Genomic DNA, 18,587 nt, shown 5'->3' with positions numbered 1-18,587 from the left:
TTTAAGGACTTAAAAGTCAACACCATTTATTAATAGTAAACATGAGACCATGCTAAAAGGCTTAGAAAATATACACGGACATCGGCAGTAGTTCTTTCTCTAATGTACATGTAAATGACGCAAAATGCTCAAGGTGTCTATTGAAGATAAAACACAGATTTTGCTATTCTCAAACACTTCTCTTTGTGTATTATGTACAAAGACTCGGCTATAGTATCTCTAATGCACAGTAATTACCATGTTACCACCCACCACTCATTAGCGCAAATTCTCATATTTTCTGCTTCTGTTTTTCATGCTGCTCTTGTCTCTAGATGTGTCATTGGCAAATGCTGTCCAGTACCAGCACCCTAAATGTGATTTACAATCCACCTAAATTCATTTAGCATAAGACAACGTACACCAAACAACTGATTTAACGTCTTCACTATTGGAGGGACACTATCCAGCTAAATGAGCCATATAAACTTAGTTTCCCTCTTGGGGTGGCACAGTTCAGTTGTCTGTCTGAGTACCCCTTCACCTACCCCTCCCCAGCCCAGCCCTCCCCCAGCGGTTGCAGCAGTTTTGGTTTTGCCTGGCTGCTTGAGTCATGACTGGAGGCCACTGGTATTGTTGATAGCCTCCACATGCCTCCTCTCAGCACCAGTATGTCTCCACTCTGAGTGGTTAGTAAATGCAATAACACACCATTCTGTACTGCTGTATTCAGTCAGGGGTTTTCCCTGATTCATACAATGATGGCATTATGTCAACAGTCCCAAATGCTACAGACACATCTATTGGCTGAAAGGAAAGATGAAATGAGTAGCCTCTTTTTCCCAAAAATACTGTATTACTGTATTACAAAATATGTACCACTGTTTGTGTGATAGTCCATCATAATCAAAGTCAAGTGCTAAATATGCAATTGCAAAAAGAGAGCATAAGGGAGCATAATTCCCTCACTTATGTTCCACCCTGCTCCTCACCCTCTGCCGATGCAGTTAAACCATTGACTGTATATGAATGTACAAAGCCATAGATGACGTCACACCATTTATTCCTATGTGAAGACTCAACGGTGCATTTGAAGCTCGGGAAATCTGTTTTAGTTTGCTAAAATGGAATCTCTTGGGGGGGATTCTCAAAACAAAACATCGCAGTTCCTAATCCCAGAGGCGTGACTTCCGGGAACGCTTGCCAAACAAACCAAGCAGACCTGTCCGGGGTTTGTGAAGTTGATGAGAGAAGTGAAATTCTTCCTTAATTATATCGAAGGAGTCCCTTTTGAATTGACTGCCTGCAAATGCGCAGTTCGGCCCGAGACCACCGTTAGACCCGATGACGTCTTTCTGTGCATGAACTTCGCCATGACATCGCCTACAATGTGATCGGGGATTTTTATTGGAGAAGCAGTTTCTGCATATCTTCCTACTGCGCTGTCTTTTGATAACATGCTCAGTTTGAGCTACCCACTCTCATTGAGTATCTCAAGTTGAAGGCCGATTGGGGTTGAAAACAATAGCGTTCCCCACCGTCCTAAACAGCAGTATGATAGAAGATTATAGAGATGAATACTTGCGCAGCAAGAATCGTTTTTACGAACACAGTATGAGAAAAGTGTCTTGAGTTTGCTTTAATTGTAACATAATCAACACTATTATAAAGTGTATACATTCAATTGTAGAGGCATAATAAAGATTTTTTGCTGAATTATTTTGAAATCCCTGACAAAAATACATTGAACATCATGGTAGATCATTCCAAAACTGACAGTTTGGTAGTTTTGAATATTTTCATCTATTAGAAATACAGTATCTCATGTAGCATTGGCAACTGCGAATAAAGTTCTCCACACAGTATATAAAAGTTGTGCGAAAAGCCATTATAGAAGAAGTCAACCACCCCAAAATGTAAATATGATTGAGAACAACCAAAACACACACACTTACGCACACACCAAAGTGTTTCGTGTAATACATCTCTGTCCATTCAAGTAGAATGAGCCGAAATGTTGATTGGCTGCTCTCCGCCTTACTCTACCCTCAATAGTGGTATCAGCATCATCATGGGCCTCTTTTTTTCTTCTTCTACATTTCCCATCAGACCTTCTGCCAGTGCTGGAAGGAGGGTGAGCCTATCTGTAGCCCCACAAAGAACACCTGGTAGCGGTGCTTCCACATGACAAAGGCCCCCAGGGCACACACCAGGGCCTGGGTCAGGTTCAGGGCAATCTGAAGCAGGAAGTACAACTTCAGAGTGCCTGTGACCTCTCCGCAGTCGCTGACTCCCGCGTAGGTGAAGGTCCTGGCGATTGGGTCGTGGGGGTCCAGGGTGCACACGCAGTCATCTCCCACCTCCAGGCAGCTGAATCCGTTGGTCTGAGCATAATGGTGGCCAGAGAAGGCCATGACCAGGACAGAGAGGACCAGGCCCACTGTGCACAGGATGAAGTACAGCAGCTGGAGGAGGAGAGGAGAGGACGTGAGCTCGTGTGTTGTGGTGTAGTGAATCATAGCATAGCTAAGCATAGTGGGGGACAAATACTTGGAGGGAGGTCATCCTTAAGGACCACTGCAGGGTCATATTTAGCACCAAATTATATAAATGATTTGAAACAGAGGACAGACTACCAATAACAACGATATTTCAAATATTTTTCTGTGTTGGAGCCTGAATATGACCCTGGTTGTCTACACTAGGGCTAAGATGACTGGAGCTCTATGTCTTTACTCAGCTTACTGTAGCACATTCAATGACTGATTGAAGTGGCTTAAGTGTTAGCAGGCCATAGTGAACCAGGTATGCCTACTCTCTAGCCATATCAGTTTCCAATTCAAATAGGTTTCTGTCTGCTAACGATTATCTCCCCTCAAAGCAGCCAATAAATACCTGCAGATCCTGGCTACCGGCCTGACAGAGCATGACTGTCTTAAAGGGGAACTTCACCGTTTTTTTTAACCTCATATTCATTATGTCCACCACAGCAGCACCATACCAGTGTTTCCTTATTTGAAAACCTAAATGTAGTCAATTAGCTTAGATAAGGAAATCACCCCCTATGATGTCATCAGGCGTCATTTTCAAAATAATTTAGTTATTTTCACACAAAAAAACATTCTAGTTGAAAAGGAGGACTGGCTGCATTGAGTAGATATTGTTCCTGTGAGACTCCCCTGCAGCCTCCCACTGTCCCTTTATCCACATGCTATGAATTTGTCTTTGTACAGGTAACTGCCAAAATAAAGGAAACACTTGAGTAAATGAGGGATACAAAGTCTGGTTCCGGAGTTAATTAAGCAATTAACATCCCAGCATGCTTAAGGTCATGTATAAAAATGCCCAGTTGCCCATATTTTGCTAGAAGAAATGATCTCGGGGACATTGAAAGAGGGGTGTCAAAGGAGTGCGTGTGTGTGTGTGTGTCGCCAGATCTCAACCCATTTGAACACTTATGGGAGATTCTGGAGAAGCACCTGAGGCAGTGTTTTCCAGCACCATCAAAAAAACACCAATGATGTAATTTCTTGTGGAAGAATGGTGTCGCATCCCTCCAATAGAGTTCCAGACACCTGTAGAATCTATGCCAAGGCGCATTGAAACTGTTTTGGTGGCCCAACGCCTTACTAAGACACTGTTGGTGTTTCCTTTATTTTGGCAGGTGCCTGTATGTCCACATTGAGTAAACGGGGTCTAAAATACAGCTTGACAATGTGCAAGAGTGTCTGTGTGGTTTATGTAATTACAGTGTACAATCCAAATAACACTAGCCCTTCATCTAAATCCACAGGTAATGTAACAGAGCCCTGATTCGCACTGTATTTACACTCCGTTACATGCTGCCTATAGCATTATGTAATGTTTGATGCTTGCTTGATTTGAAATGGCGTAAAAAAAAATGTAAATGGCTGTGAAATATGGAGAACGTCATGAGATGTATTGTACTGCCAACTGCTGTACATAAATTACATAAAAAGAAGAGCAACACAAATCCTTTCATATATCGCTGTACTCAATGTTATGGTGTGCTTTAGGAACTTTAGGAAGACATAAAGAAAAGAAAAATAGGGAGAATATTTTGTTGCATACAATTGCACCACTGATTGTATTACTTTTAAAATGTATTGTTCAGTTCACATTATATCTACTTCACTATCATTTTGAGTAGAGTAAGTCCACCTGGGAAAATACTGTGTTTGTACACAGCTCAGTCACGATGGGCAAACAGTGGTATTCCTACTCTAATTGATTGGACATTCCAACTGCCTACATTGTCTGGCCAATTAAATGAGACAAGTCATGTCCAATAACTGTGCCCATGTACCCATAGGCCTCCTGCAGGGCCTTGCTAGTAGGCATGCTGTGCTCTGCATTTCTCTCTATGGCCCTATACCGTACAAATAGTATCACATTCAAGGTGCAACCATACAACCCGAGTCAGACCTGGGTTCAAATTGTATTTTAAATATTTTATCTGAGTTTTATTGAGGTTGCCTGTTGCAATGGAACTATACTGAACCTAAATATAAACACAATATGTAAAGTGTCGGTCCCATGTTTCATGAGCTGAAATAAAAGATGCCAGACATTTTCCATACGCACAAAAAGCTTCTTTCTCTCAAATTTTGAACACAAATGTATTTAAATCCCTGTTAGTGAGCATTTCTCCTTTGCCAAGATAATCCATCCACCTGACAGGTGTGACATAGCAAGAATCTAATTAAACAGAATGCTCATTACACAGGTGCACCTTGTGCTGGGGACAATAAAAGGCCCGTTTTGTCAAACAATGCCACAGATGTTTCATTTGAGGGAGCGTGCAATTATTTTTTTTTTTTTAGAATTTGGCAGTACGTCCAACCGGCCTCACAATCGCAGACCACGTGTAACCACGCCAGGCCTCCACATCTGGCTTCTTCACCTGCAGGATCATCTGAGACCACCCAGCCGAGGAACTGATAATACTGTGGGTTTGCACAACCAAATAATTTCTGCACAAACTGTCAGAAACTGTCAGAAACCGTCTCAGGGAAGCTCCTCACCAGGGTCTTGACCTGACTGCAGTTCAGCGTCTTAACCGACTTCAGTGGGCAAATGCTCACCTTCGATGGCCACTGGCACGCTGGAGAAGTGTGCTCTTCACGGATGAATCCCGGTTTCCACTGTACCGAACAAATGGCAGACAGTGTGTATGGGGTTGTGTGGCTGAGTGATTTGCTGATGTCAACCTTGTGAACAGAGTACCCAATGGTAGGGTTGGGGTTATGGTCAGGCATAAGCTATGGACAACGAACACAATTGCATTTAGTGATGGCAATGTGAATGCACAGAGATACCATGACCAGATCCTAAAGCCCATTGTCATGCCATTCATCCTCCACCATCATCTCATGTTTTAGCATGATAATGCACGGCCCCAATGTCGCTAGGATCTGTACACAATTCCTGGAAGCTGAAAATGTTCCTACATACTCACCAGTTTGGAATGCTCTGGATCGATGTGTACGATAACGTATTAACGTATTCCAATTCCCACCAATATCCAGCAACTTCGCACAGCCATTGAAGAGTGGGACAACATTCCACAGGCCTCAGTCAACAGTCTGATCAACTCCATGCGAAGGAGATGTGTCGCACTGCATGAGGCAAATGGTGGTCACACCACTTTTTTTTTAAGGTGTCTGTGACTCACAGATTCATATCTGTATTCCCAGTCATGTGAAATCCATAGATTAGTGCCTAATTCATTGACTGATTTCCTTTTATGAACTGTAACTCAGTAAAATCTTTGAAATTGTTACATGTTGCATTTATATTTCTGTCCAGTGTAATAGAACAGTCACAAAGTGCAAACCTCACCCATCTGGCAGTACAGTTATTCTAAAACAAGTATTTTAAAGATTTTAAATAGTACTTGAACCCAGGTCTGCCTACAGTATGTCAATGTGGCAATCAATGTTCTCTGTGTTGTAGTATATTGGCCCTACACATTAATCTAAATCAGATTAACTGACTCTAACTACAACCTGGTTGATTTGAATGAGACGGACATGTGTTTTATAATGAATGGCATTCTCCTGAATAAACATGACTAATTGTCCCATTAGAGAGAGTTTGCCTTGGTCTCTGCTCAGTTGGACAGGAAATTATGTCAGAGGGCATTTGGGTCTCACTTTGGCGATGAATTGCATGGAGGTCCTCTCATCTGGTACGTAGGTGATGCAGTAGAGGAGGAAGCCCAGCAAGGAGACCACACACAACTAGAGAAACAGAACACAGGGGAAATGGATTTAGTGGGGTTTATTCTCTGACTTAAATGCTTTGCAAAATATACCTGTATGCCTGCATGCTCATTAAAGTCTTACGGTGCATTATAACTGCATCATAATGCATTATACCTGCATGCTTTTTATTTTCTGCATGGCATATGTGTTATTGGGAAACTGAATCCATTCGGATCTGATAAACAGATACTCATCCCAGAATTTGATCTGCTGATACCAAGTGTTGCCATGGTTTTCTAACACACACACACACACAACACATACAAGCAAACCTCTTATCTTATTTGCAGCTGAGGGGCTTTTTCAACCCTCTTCAAGCTGTTTATCCCAAGTTAGCTATTGAAATGGTGCACTTTTAGCATCATATTGTCCAAGTTGTCATCTGATAACATTATCAATGCTATGGCAAATTAAGTAGTTTTCCTCCTTTTTTGCGATAACACACTATTACAGTCTTGTGACTAACATGCAGCATCTAACTTAATTGTTTTCCCCAGGTTCTTAAGCGGTCAGGAATCAGAATTCTCTAGAAGGATCTTGGTGACCTCCGTGTTTGTTACCGGGTCGTGAGTCACGTGAGGACAGAACCCGAGATGGAGGTACCCTGTGTGAGCTGAGATGCTTCCGATTGCAGACATCTGTACACACTGTAATTAGGGCATACAGGAAGCTGAGAGAAAACAACTAGTTTTTTTCCTCTACAGAAATGCAAATTTGAAGAATCTCACATGGATTACAAGATTATGTTAAAGAAATGCTCACTACCATACATTGCCTAGAAAAACAATACTAGATTAGACTGTATGGGAACATACCTAGTCAAGCCCCTGTGTTATCATTAGTAGGCCTCTTTAGCCTTGGGGCTTAAAAGGTTCATGGTTGTACTTCCTATAGATTCTATATGGAAATGCTGTGTGTTATGTAAGTTATATTACTTCTAACCCTGTATAGATCCAAAAATGTTTTTTATTACCCTTCAGAAATACACTACGTAACCAAATGATGTTGACCTGCTCATCAAACATCTCATTCCAAAATCATGGGCATTAATATGGAGTTGGTCCCCCCTTTGCTGCTATAACAGCCTCCACTCTTCTGGGAAGGCTTTCCACTAGATGTTGGAACATTGCTGCGGGACTTTAGGCCTGGCTCGCAGTCGGCATTCCAATTCAACCCAAAGGTGTTCGATGGGGTTGAGGTCAGGGCTCTGTGCAGGCCAGTAAAGTTCTTCCACACCGATCTCGACAAACCATCTCTGTATGGATCTCGCTTCCTGCATAGGGGCATTGCAAATTTGGAAGCACAGAATCGTCTGGGATGTAATTTTAAGCGTTAAGATTTCCCTTCACTGTAACTAAGGGGCTTAGCCCAAAATATGAAAAACAGCCCCAGACCCTTATTCCTCCCCCACTAAACTTTACAGTTGGCATTGAGGCAGGTAGCATTCTCCTGGCATCCGCCAAACCCCGATTCGTCCGTCAGAGTTCCTGATGGTGAAGCGTGATTCATCACTCCAGAGAACCCGTTTCCAATGGCGGCGATCTTTACACCACCCCAGCCGAGGTTTGGCATTGCGCATGGCTATTCTAGGCTTGTGTGCGTGCGGCTGCTCGGCCATGGAAAGCCATATCATGAAGCTCCCAACAAACAGTTCTTGCTCTGTTTAGCTTTCAGAGGTATTTTGGAACTTGGTAGTGAGTGTTGCAACCGAGGACAGATTATTTTTTATGCGCTTCAGCACTCGGCACTCCCATTCTGTGAGCTTGTGTGGCCTACCATGTCGCAGCTGAGCCTTTTTGCTCCTAGACGTTTCCAGTTCACAATAACAGCACTTACAGTTGACTGGGGCAGCTCTAACAGGGCTGTAATTTGATGAACTGACTTGTTAAAAAGGTGGCATCCTAGGACGGTGCCACATTTAAAGTTACTGAGCTCTTCAGTAAGCCATTCTACTGCCAATGTTTGTCTATGGAGATTGCATGGCAGTGTGCTCGATTTTATATACCTGTCAGCAACGGGTGTGGCTGAAATAGCCGAATCCACTCATTTAAGGGGGGAAGACACTTTTGTATATATAGTGTAATTGTAATAGGCCTCTGATTATGAAAATAATCCGTTTTTTAAACTTCAAGTTTGTTAAAAAAATGCAACATTAGTCTTCAATGGTAGGAAAATGTGTATTAATAAAAAAAATAGAGAAATTCTGTTAAAATCACATCAAAATGGATGAAAAGCATTGACATATAACACTGAAATGAAGTCCTATTTTGTCTGAAATAGCCAAATTGATCAGTTCGATCATCCACATTTTTGTATTTCGCTATCAAAAACATATATATTTTGAAAGGATCAACTATTTGGTGGGTTTTGTATAAATGGAGAACGTCCACTGTAACTTACCTGTAATAATATTTGGTTGTCCATTCTGGATTCATGTAGAGAGAGAACCTCCTATTTTACTTCTTTACCATAAAATGAATGGTCGTCAAAGGCAGTATTCTTACCTCGTATACTACACACACAAAAAAACTAACAAATGTTTTTTTGTTCTTTTGATGTGTAGAGGGGACATCAAAGTACCTCTTGAAGTATTTTGTTGTCCATATTTACAGAATTTTGAAGAAGAACCATCTCTAATAGTCTATTGGCCCAATGGCTCAGTTTGGCAACCCTTTAATCCCAATGTTGTGTTTTTGCAACACTTACAAAACTACCTTTAGCTCTGGCTCAGAATGTTTATCAATTAATATTTTTTTACATAATCACTTTATCTTAGAGAAGACAGGAACAAATATTTATAGTAATTTACTTGCATGGATAGCCTACAACATATGCTTGTGTAGGGGGCCAGTATGGTCTTATACGAGTCTGCAGGTTTCTAACGTTTCAGAGGCTACTGATGCCACAATAATCACACAACAAATACTACTAAGAGATACATCTGGGTCTAAGGAGATGCACTATGTAGTGTTTGACATGATTTTTGAGTTTTATGACCTGTACAGGATGCAATTGAGGAAATATTGCATTTTTACAACATTGGTTCTCATACAGTAATAACAGTAATAACAGTAGGGTATAAGGGCAATGTAAAGTAAAGTGCTACCTTCAGTTTTTTTCAGTATTATTTGCTTTTATTTATCTGTAGACATTAGCAAACTAAAGGATCATGGTAAGAGGCTACTGCCCCGCAGCTCTGACTGGCATTCTAGAGTTGTTGTTGTCTTGCCATGACTACAGTTGCCTTGACTACAGTTTCGAAACTTATAGAAGGGTCTTCCACGAAATGAGTGCTATTTGCGTCCCTTTGATATTTTAAGTAGAAATTGTGCACCAATATTGACATTTCAAATGAAGAGCACACAGAGAATTCGATAAATATGATTTTTAATATGAATAAATGCTTGCTAAAGTGCTCAAATTCAGCATGTCCCTCTGTCAACCCTCTGTCACTTCTAGGAAGGTTTTTACCCACTTAATTGCAAAAGTTTCCCCATCATTGTAAATCCCTAGTCATTTTGTTGCTTTAACAAATTCATTTCTGAGGATTAATATTTCTTTAATGTGATTAGTGATTATGTCTGTCCCTCATTTTAACCCTGCTACGTGAACTCTCGTCTTAACTATTTGTTAAAACTATTTGTTTTTAAATATTTATTTCAAAAGAGACATTCAACATCTAATTGTCAAATCATAGAATAATAGCGTGAGCTGTTCCAACTCTTTTTGGCCATTTTCTGGTGTTTTGTGGTGGAAAACTGAGTGGGTTGAGCAAAACACGTCAACCCTGTTATCAATCGCTAGACAGTCTGGAAATGTTTTAACAATAAATTCAAAATTGTGAAGCTTGCATTCAATTGCCACTCCCTGTTGCACACAACAATCTTCCATTCCCCCTGCCACAATGGGATTTATGGCTGATTTAAGAAGAAATCATAAACCTTGTAGGTCAACCCTGTTACTTTATTTGGCAATTAATATGCACTTACTATCCTTTTCATTTTTTTATTTAATGGAAAACGTGTTTTTATGAATGTCAACTTTGACAGAAAGTTGAAATGAGATGAAATCAAACGTTTCTTTTGACCAAGTTACACTCCTTAAAAGGCACCGAAGTGGTAGAATGACCTAGAAACTCTTTAAGCTAGTTAACTCTTTCTACAGGAGATCGATCTAATCAACAGTAAGAGAGTGAGGGAGCCAATGTGAAAATAACATCAAGCTAATTGGTAGCAGTCAACATGTTGACATTTAGAATGTCACCCAATTTGTTGGACGAGACTGAGGGAGGTTCACGTGGGTCATCCATTAGGATAACAAGGCAACTTTTAACCTGAAACTGGATCATAATTGTTATTTATGGTATCAGTAGTTATTGTTTTGCCTGGCCAGAAATAAAATAACGGTATATGGAAAACTACAGCCACTGCATGTCACTGCACGGCACACTATGCTCCATATTGAATAAGGAGTACATCTGAAATCATTCCCTATGTAAAACCACATGGCACTAGTAAATGACTATGAGTCATCCTATCCATGTGGCATGTTTATCTCTGAGTCATAGGAGGCGGGGAACTTTCCCATTAAAACACAAGTTGAAACAGCTATAGAAAAGGCTGTAAAGCATGATAAACAACCCTTATTTTGAGTTTAGATGTAACTAATGTAAGATAATGTGTGAATAGAGAGATAAGACTCGGCTGATAAGTAGGTATGTGTAGATGCAGTGAGGGCAAGGAGGACATACAGTAGGGACAAAGTCTGAGTAGAAGGACGTATGGCGTACAAATTGAAGAGGTATCTTTGTGTTGAGACAAAGATGGCAATGAGGAGACAAGATGGTGATGAGGAGGACAAACGTCTGTGTGGCCATGCCATAGTTGAAGTCGGAAGTTTACATACACCTTAGCGAAATACATTTAAACTCAGTTTTTCCCAATTCCTGACATTTAATCCTAGTAAAGATTCCTGGTCTTAGGTCAGTTAGGATCACCACTTTATTTTAAGAATGTGAAATGTTTATTTCATCACATTCCCAGTGGGTCAGAAGTTTACATGCACTCAATTAGTATTTGGTAGCATTGCATTTAAATAGTTTAACTTGGATCAAACGTTTCGGGTAGCCTTCCACAAGCTTACCACAATAAGTTGGGTGAATTTTGGCCCATTCCTCCTGACAGAGCTGGTGTAACTGAGTCAGGTTTCTAGGTCTCCTTGCTCGCACATGCTTTATCAGTTCTGCCCACACATTTTCTATAGGATTGAGGTCAGGGCTTTGTGATGGCCACTCCAATACCTTGACTTTGTTGTCCTTAAGCCATTTGCCACAACTTTGGAAGTATGCTTGGGGTTATTGTCCATTTGGAAGACCCATTTGCAACCAAGCTTTAACTTCCTGGCTGATATCTTGACATGTTGCTTCAATATAGTTCAATATAGTTCCTAGTGCAGCAAAGCACCCCCACAACATGATACTGTCACCCCCGTGCTTCACTGTTGAGATGGTGTTCTTCCGCTTGCAAGCCTCCCCCTTTTTCCTCCAAACATAACGAAGGTCATTATGGCCAAACAGTTCCCATTTTTGTTTCATCAGACCAGAGGACATTTCTCCAAAAAGTACCATATTTGTCCCCATGCTTGGGGTCATTGTCCATTTGGAAGACCCCTTTGTGACCAAGCTTTAACTTCCTGACTGATGTCTTGTCATGTTGCTTCAATATATCCACATAATTTTCCTTTCTCATGATGCCATCTATTTTGTGAAGTGCACCAGTCCCTACTGCAGTAAAGCACCCCCACAACATGATGCTGCCACCCCCGTGCTTCACTTGTGGGATGGTGTTCTTTGGCTTGCAAGCCTCCCCCTTTTTCCTCCAAACCTAACATAACGATGGGCATTATGGCCAAACAGTTCTATTTTTGTTTCATCAGACCAGAGGACATTTCTCCAAAAAGTATGATCTTTGTCCCCATGTGCAGTTGCAAACCGTAGTCTGGCTTTTTTATGGTGGTTTTAGAGCAGTGGCTTCTTCCTTGCTGAGCGGCCTTTCAGGTTATGTCGATATAGGACTCGTTTTACTGTGGATATAGATACTTTGTACCTGGTCATTTGCTGTTGTTCTGGAATTGATTTGCACTTTTCACACCAAAGTACGTTCATCTCTAGGAGACAGAACACGTCTCCTTCCTGAGCGGTATGACGGCTGCGTGATCCCATGGTGTTTATACTTGCGGACTATTGTTTGTACAGATGAACGTGGTACCTTGAGAAATGTGGAAATTGCTCCCAATGATGAACCAGACTTGTGGAGGTCCACAATTCTTTTTCAGAGGTCTTGGCTGATTTCTTTTGATTTTCCCATAACGTCAAGCAAAGAGGCACTGAGTTTGAAGATAGGCCTTGAAATACATCCACATGTACACCTCCAATTGACTCAAATTTTGTCAATTAGCCTATCAGAAGTTTCTAAAGCCATGCCATCATTTTCTGGAATATTCCAAGCTGTTTAAAGGCACAGTCAACTTAGTGTATGTGAACTTCTGATCCACTAGAATTGAGATACAGTGAGTTATAAGTGAAATAATCTGTCTGTAAACAATTATTGGAAAATTTACTTGTGTTATGCACAAAGTAGATGTCCTAACCGACTTGCCAAAACTATAGTTTGTAAACAAGAAATTTGTGGAGTGGTTGAAAAACGAGTTTTAATGTCTCCAACCTAAGTGTATGTAAACTTCCGACTTCAACTGTACATACTGTATGTGTTTATACACATCCTTAGGCCATGCATGCAATGAAGATAGGACCATTCTGCTACATTCTGGGAGATGAGGCAGTACAACCCAATGTGCATTGTAGGTTAAGTGCATGGGAGACACGGTAGGTAGAGTATCAGGACAACAATAATGGCCATGTTGAGTGTGCATGCCTGTAGATACACATGGCTGCATTGGGTTGTTAGACAATGAGGATGAGGATCCATGCAGTCACGTAGTGAGTTGAAGATGGACATAAGGACCTAAGTCAGTTAAGGCAAAGGCCCATGCAGCTACAACAGTGGCACAAGGCCATATTAAGTGTCCGTGCATACAGAAAGACGAGACGGGTCCATGCTTACAATGATGCCGGCCCAGTGTGGTGTCTCCCTGGCCAGGAGCGAGGGGCTGATGGTGACCATGAGGAAGGCCACGGCTGTGATGGCCACCCCCAGCAGCAGCTGCAGCAGGGCAATGAGCAGGGGGAAGCGACAGCCACAGCACTTGTGGGCATCCTCGGGCGCTGGGCCTCCCTCCTCTGCTTTCCCCCCTTTCTTCTCCTGGATGGGGGGCGCTCCTCCGCTCTTCTCCCCTCCTCCAGATCCCTTCTTTCCTTCTCCCATTCTTCACCTTCTGCCTTGAGATGAGACTAGCGCGTATTCTTCAGCTCCTTGGGAGGTTGTTTTCTCTTTCTCTTTTCTCACTCTTTCCTTTCCCGTTTCTTTGTCAGTGTCTTACCGTTGTGCTGTCTGTCAGTGTGCTACACTGCTCCCTGCCACGCCCCCCGTTCCCTTCCCCTCTCTGCTCAGGGTTCCTCTCAGTATTAGCCCAGCTCGGCTGCTAGGCTATTTGGAACCAGAGAAGGCTCTGAACTAATATGGAAAACATTTAGGGCAGATTCCTGGAGCGGCTCCGGGCGCCACATATAGCAGAGCAGCAGCACACTGTGGAGTAAAAGAAGAGGAGGAAGGGGGGGGGGGGGGGGGGGCAGAGAAGACACAAGGGGGGACTCCAACACACGATCAGAAGCACCCCTGTGAACAGACAATAACATAGAAAATGAAGGAAGCTTGTTTTAATTTGAAATAAAAAATCAAGTTCAGTGGCAGTTGGGTCTATGGGTTAAGGAAGATTGGCACAGAGGTCGTCACCCACGTCATTCTCGAATGAGAGTGGTTGGTTCACTGTTGTCTACACCATTACACGCACAGTACGGCCAAGTGCTGGAAGCCAAAGTCACATGATTTAGTGGAAGAAGTAATGTGATCGGGAGACATGCGAGGGCATTACTATAGATCTGATCCTCTATTAAAATGATCAAAAAATTTATTAATTGGTCCAATTGCAGTTCAGCCTCTAGGGTATATAAGGAATTTGGGGGTATTTTAATAAATAGCTATGCCAAACTAATGGAATAAGTTATTACATATTATTATATGGTTTCAGAGAAACCAGGACCAGAAGATTTTCCCAGATGTCATGTGACTTGACCAGGAAAAACTATTGGGATTATACCCTATGGAATCCAGCATTTTTATCTGGTCAGGTCACATGGTTAAGGAAAACTCTTATGGCCCAAAGATGTTGGTTACCTATCCCAGAAAGTTAATACACAGCTAGCACATAACTTTCTGACAACCAGGTGTTTCTTAGCTGGGAATTCAGTAGTTACGCATCTAATTAGCATAATAAAGAAATCCCCATGAAAATCGGTCAGTTTAAGCTAGAGATATCAGCTTGCATTGGATGTGTCTCAATCCACCGCATTCGCCTAAGTCGCCCTTCCGCATCTGCGGTAAAAGGTGACAGAGCTAGAGCAGTGTTTTTTCGGACCATGAGACATCCTGAAAATCGGTCTCACAAAACCGTTTGAATGGTTTGTGGAAAGAGGACTCTCACGAACACAATGGTGTTCTCAGATTTGCACTACAACCCCCACAAGCGAATTTGTAGCGTCCAAACAGTTTGGGCTACACACTAATATGACCCCTCTGTGGAAAGGTGAGACTCTCCTATGTGTCAGTTATTTTGTTCTAGGATTCCCACAGGCCTCACAAGATTCATCTGAAGGTCCCCTGGTACCAGTTGAAAAAATGAATGGAAGTATACACTGCATTTGGAAAGTATTCAGACCCCTTCACTTTTTCCACATTTTGTTACATTACACCCTTATTATAAAATGAATGAAATCATGTTTTCTCCTCATCAATCTACATACAATACCCCATATTGACAAAACAAAAACAGGTTTGTATAGTTTTTTCAAATCTATTCAAAATTTAAAAAACTGAAATAAACATTTACACAAGTATTCCGACCCTTTACTCAGCACTTTGTTGAAGCACCTTTGGCAGCAAATACAGCCTTGAGTCTTCTTGGGTATGACGCTACAGGCTTGGCACACCTGTATTTGGGGAGTTTCCCCCATTCTTCTCTGCAGATCCTCTCAAGCTCTGTCAGGTTGGATGTGGAGCGTCGCTGCACAGCTATTTTCAGGTCTCTCCACAGAACCACAGGGTTCAAGTCCGGGCTCTGGCTGGGCCACTCAAAGACATTCAGAGACTTGTCCCGAAGCCACTCCTGCCACTCCTGCGTTGTCGTTGTCCTGTTGTCCAGTCTGTGGTCCTGATCACTCTGGAGCAGGTTTTCATCAAGGATCTCTCTGTACTTTGCTCCGTTCATCTTTCCCTCGATCCTTTCCCTCGTCTCCTAGTCCCTGCCATTGAAAAAAATCCCCACATCATGATGCTGCCACCACCAAGCTTCATCTTAGGGATGGTGCCAGGTTTCCTCCAGACGTGATGCTTGGCATTCAGGCCAAGCATTCAGACCAGAGAATATTGTTTCTAATGTTCTGAGAATCCTTTAAATTCCTTTTGGCAAACTCCAAGTAGGCTGTCATGTGCCTTTTACTGAGGAGTGGCTTCTGTCTGGTCACTCAACCATAAAGGCCTGATTGGTGCAGTGCTGCAGAGATGGTTGTCCTTCTGGAAGGTTCTCCCATCTCAACAGAGGAACTCAGGAGTTCTTTCAGAGTGACCATCAGGGGCCTCCTGAGTGGCGCAGCGGTCCTAGGCTGTATCGCATCCATCCGCGACCGGGAGACCCATGAGGCGGTGCACACTGGCCCAGCGTCGTCCGGGTTAGGGGAGGGTTTGGCTGGCTGGGATGTCCTTGTCCCATCGCGCTCTAGGGACTCCTTGTGTCGGGCTGGGCGCATGCACGCTGACTTCGGTCACCAGCTGTATGGTGTTTCCGCCGACACATTGGTGCGGCTGGGATCTGGGTTATGCGAGCAGTGAGTCAAGAAGCAGTGTGGCTTGGCAGGGTCGTGTTTCGGAGGACGCATGGCTCTCGACTTTTGCCTCTCCCGAGTCCGTACGGGAGTTGCAGCGATGGGACAAGACTGTAACTACCAATTGGATATCATTAAAAAGTTTTAAAAATATATATATATATACATATATCAATATATTCATTTTTAAATAAAACATAAAATGGGTGACCATTGGGTTCTTGGTAACCTCCCTGACCAAGGCCCTTCTCCCCTGATTGCTCAGTTTGGCCAGGCGGTCAGCTCTAGGATGAGTCTTGGTGGTTCCAAACTTCTTCCATAAAATAATGATAGAGGCCACTGTGTTCTTTGGGAACTTTAATGCTGCAGAAATGTTTTGGTACCCTTCCCCAGATCTGTGCCTCGACACGATCTTTTTGCTCTGACATGCACTGTCAACTGTGGGACCTTATATAGACAGGTGTGTTCCTTTCCAAATCATGTCCAATCAATTTAATTTACCACAGGTGGACTCCAATCAAGTTGTAGAAACATCTCAATGATTATCAATGGAAACAGGATGCACATGAGCTCAACTTGGAGTCTCATAGCAAAGGGTCTGAATACTTATGTATATAAGGTATTTTTGTTTTAGTTTTTTAATATACATTTGCTGAAATGTATAAAAACATGTTTTTGCTTTGTCATCATGGGGTATTGTGTGTACATTTATGAGGATAAAAAAAAACTATTTTAGATGAAGGTTGTAACGTAACAAAATGTGTAAAAAGTCAAAAAAGTATATGTTGTTCCATGTTGTGAATATGTTATGCAGGTGTTTGTATGGGCTAATAGCAATAAGCCCTGGGTGTTGCTTTGGGTTTACCACTGTCAACGGCAGTATCAATGATATGTTGCGTTGTCTGTCCACTACGACTCGGGAAAGCATGTAGTTTATTTGGCTACAGATAACATAAATGTATGAACATCACGCGGTGGTGAAAGTGCACGCGGTGGTTGATGCTCCTTTCCAATAAATATCGCGAGAGACATTATGATCGATGCTTGGCTGCCGATTGACAAATAAAAATAATCTTGCTATTTTCTTTTGTCCATAATTATTTCATCATGTACGCTATCCTTCCTGAACTGTAGGCTATCTGCCAGTTGTTGGCTAAAACATGCCAACACCAGAGGGGGCACATTCACTATAAAATGCAGATGGAAACTTGTTTTTTTTTTGTTACTGACGTTTATATTAAAGAGATTGTTCACCCAAATTACACAATTACCCTGGTTTCCTTGCCCTTTATGCGTTCTGTGTGACAGCAATCCATGTTTTGGTTTAGTTTCCCTGGCAGTGGCTGGCACTGTTTCCAAATGTTAACGTTTTAGCATTCAATTGTGGCACAAATCCCATTCAAGTCATGGGAGCGATATTGGCATTTTTCGCGCATCATGCTCAAATCATCCATAAATTACTTTGGTGAGCTTCACAATACAGTTTAGATACTTTCGGATGATTTGGATATGATGCCTAAAAAAAATGACTTGAATGGGATTTGTGCCACAAATGCCAAAATGTTAGCATCTGGAAACAGTGTCAGGAACACTAAACCAAAGCATGGATTACTGTCATACCTTGTCCATAGACTTTACAGGGTAAGGAAACCAATACATCATTTGGGTGAAGTATCCCTTTAAATGTCTCTATAGCTAGGTGTTACATGGTATATTACATGACCAGTGTAAGTACACTGAAGCTGCTTGGTTATATGGTGAAACCTGTTTTAAGTTAGTGTCACGTCTTGGCAGTAGGCTACACTATATGCCTATGTATTACTAACAACATAACATATTTATTACATATTTATAATAGTGCAAGTTTATTTCTTCTAATGATCTCCAAAGTATCAATATTGGATCTTAATAAAAACGGCATGTCACTTAGTAAAACATGTTTCAATAGCCAAGCATGCATAAGTTATCACATATAATTGTTTCTCTTCTCACATGGGCCATGTTCACATTAACTTCGTGTGCTCAACAATAATGTAGCCTAATTGTAATGCATTATGCATAGCACAATGACACGATTGCATACATTGTTACGAATTTGTTCATTGGAAGATGTCAACACGGTTGAATAAGGAACTGCTGCGCACGTTTTTGTGTAGCCTACTCAGACAGTGCCATGGTTACTGAAAACACACCTCAGGGCGGCTGGCGGGCTGAGAGACTCAGCGCGAGAAGGGATGAGCAGCCTACCTCGCCCCCCGGATGTGTGT

The 18,587-nt window shown here is 42.0% G+C and overlaps 1 protein-coding gene across 1 annotated transcript; it reads right to left on the bottom strand.

Moving 5' to 3' along the window:
• Positions 1-13,945, bottom strand: sspn (sarcospan (Kras oncogene-associated gene)). Its single transcript, XM_021601152.2, has 3 exons — positions 13,388-13,945; positions 6,156-6,242; positions 1-2,444 (listed from the first exon to the last, which is right to left on the bottom strand). Exons 1-3 carry the CDS (start codon positions 13,646-13,648, stop codon positions 2,085-2,087), a joined length of 708 nt encoding a protein of 235 aa, XP_021456827.1. The 5' UTR covers positions 13,649-13,945; the 3' UTR covers positions 1-2,084.
• Positions 13,946-18,587: the final 4,642 nt, after the last annotated feature.

This window comes from Oncorhynchus mykiss, chromosome 1 (assembly GCF_013265735.2).
Source record: "Oncorhynchus mykiss isolate Arlee chromosome 1, USDA_OmykA_1.1, whole genome shotgun sequence".
Taxonomy (NCBI): Eukaryota; Metazoa; Chordata; class Actinopteri; order Salmoniformes; family Salmonidae; genus Oncorhynchus; species Oncorhynchus mykiss.
The sequence above is the reverse complement of the archived record's forward strand: the minus strand, read 5'-3'. Positions and strand labels throughout refer to the sequence as shown.

Coding starts and splice junctions, on each gene's coding strand:
- sspn (XM_021601152.2), bottom strand. CDS start 13,648: ATGGGAGAAGGAAAGAAGGGATCTGGAGGAGGGGAGAAGAGCGGAGGA. Junction 6,243..13,387: donor CACACTGGGCCGGCATCATT/GTAAGCATGGAC, acceptor CTGTTTCTCTAG/TTGTGTGTGGTCTCCTTGCT. Junction 2,445..6,155: donor CCATGCAATTCATCGCCAAA/GTGAGACCCAAA, acceptor CTCCTCCTCCAG/CTGCTGTACTTCATCCTGTG.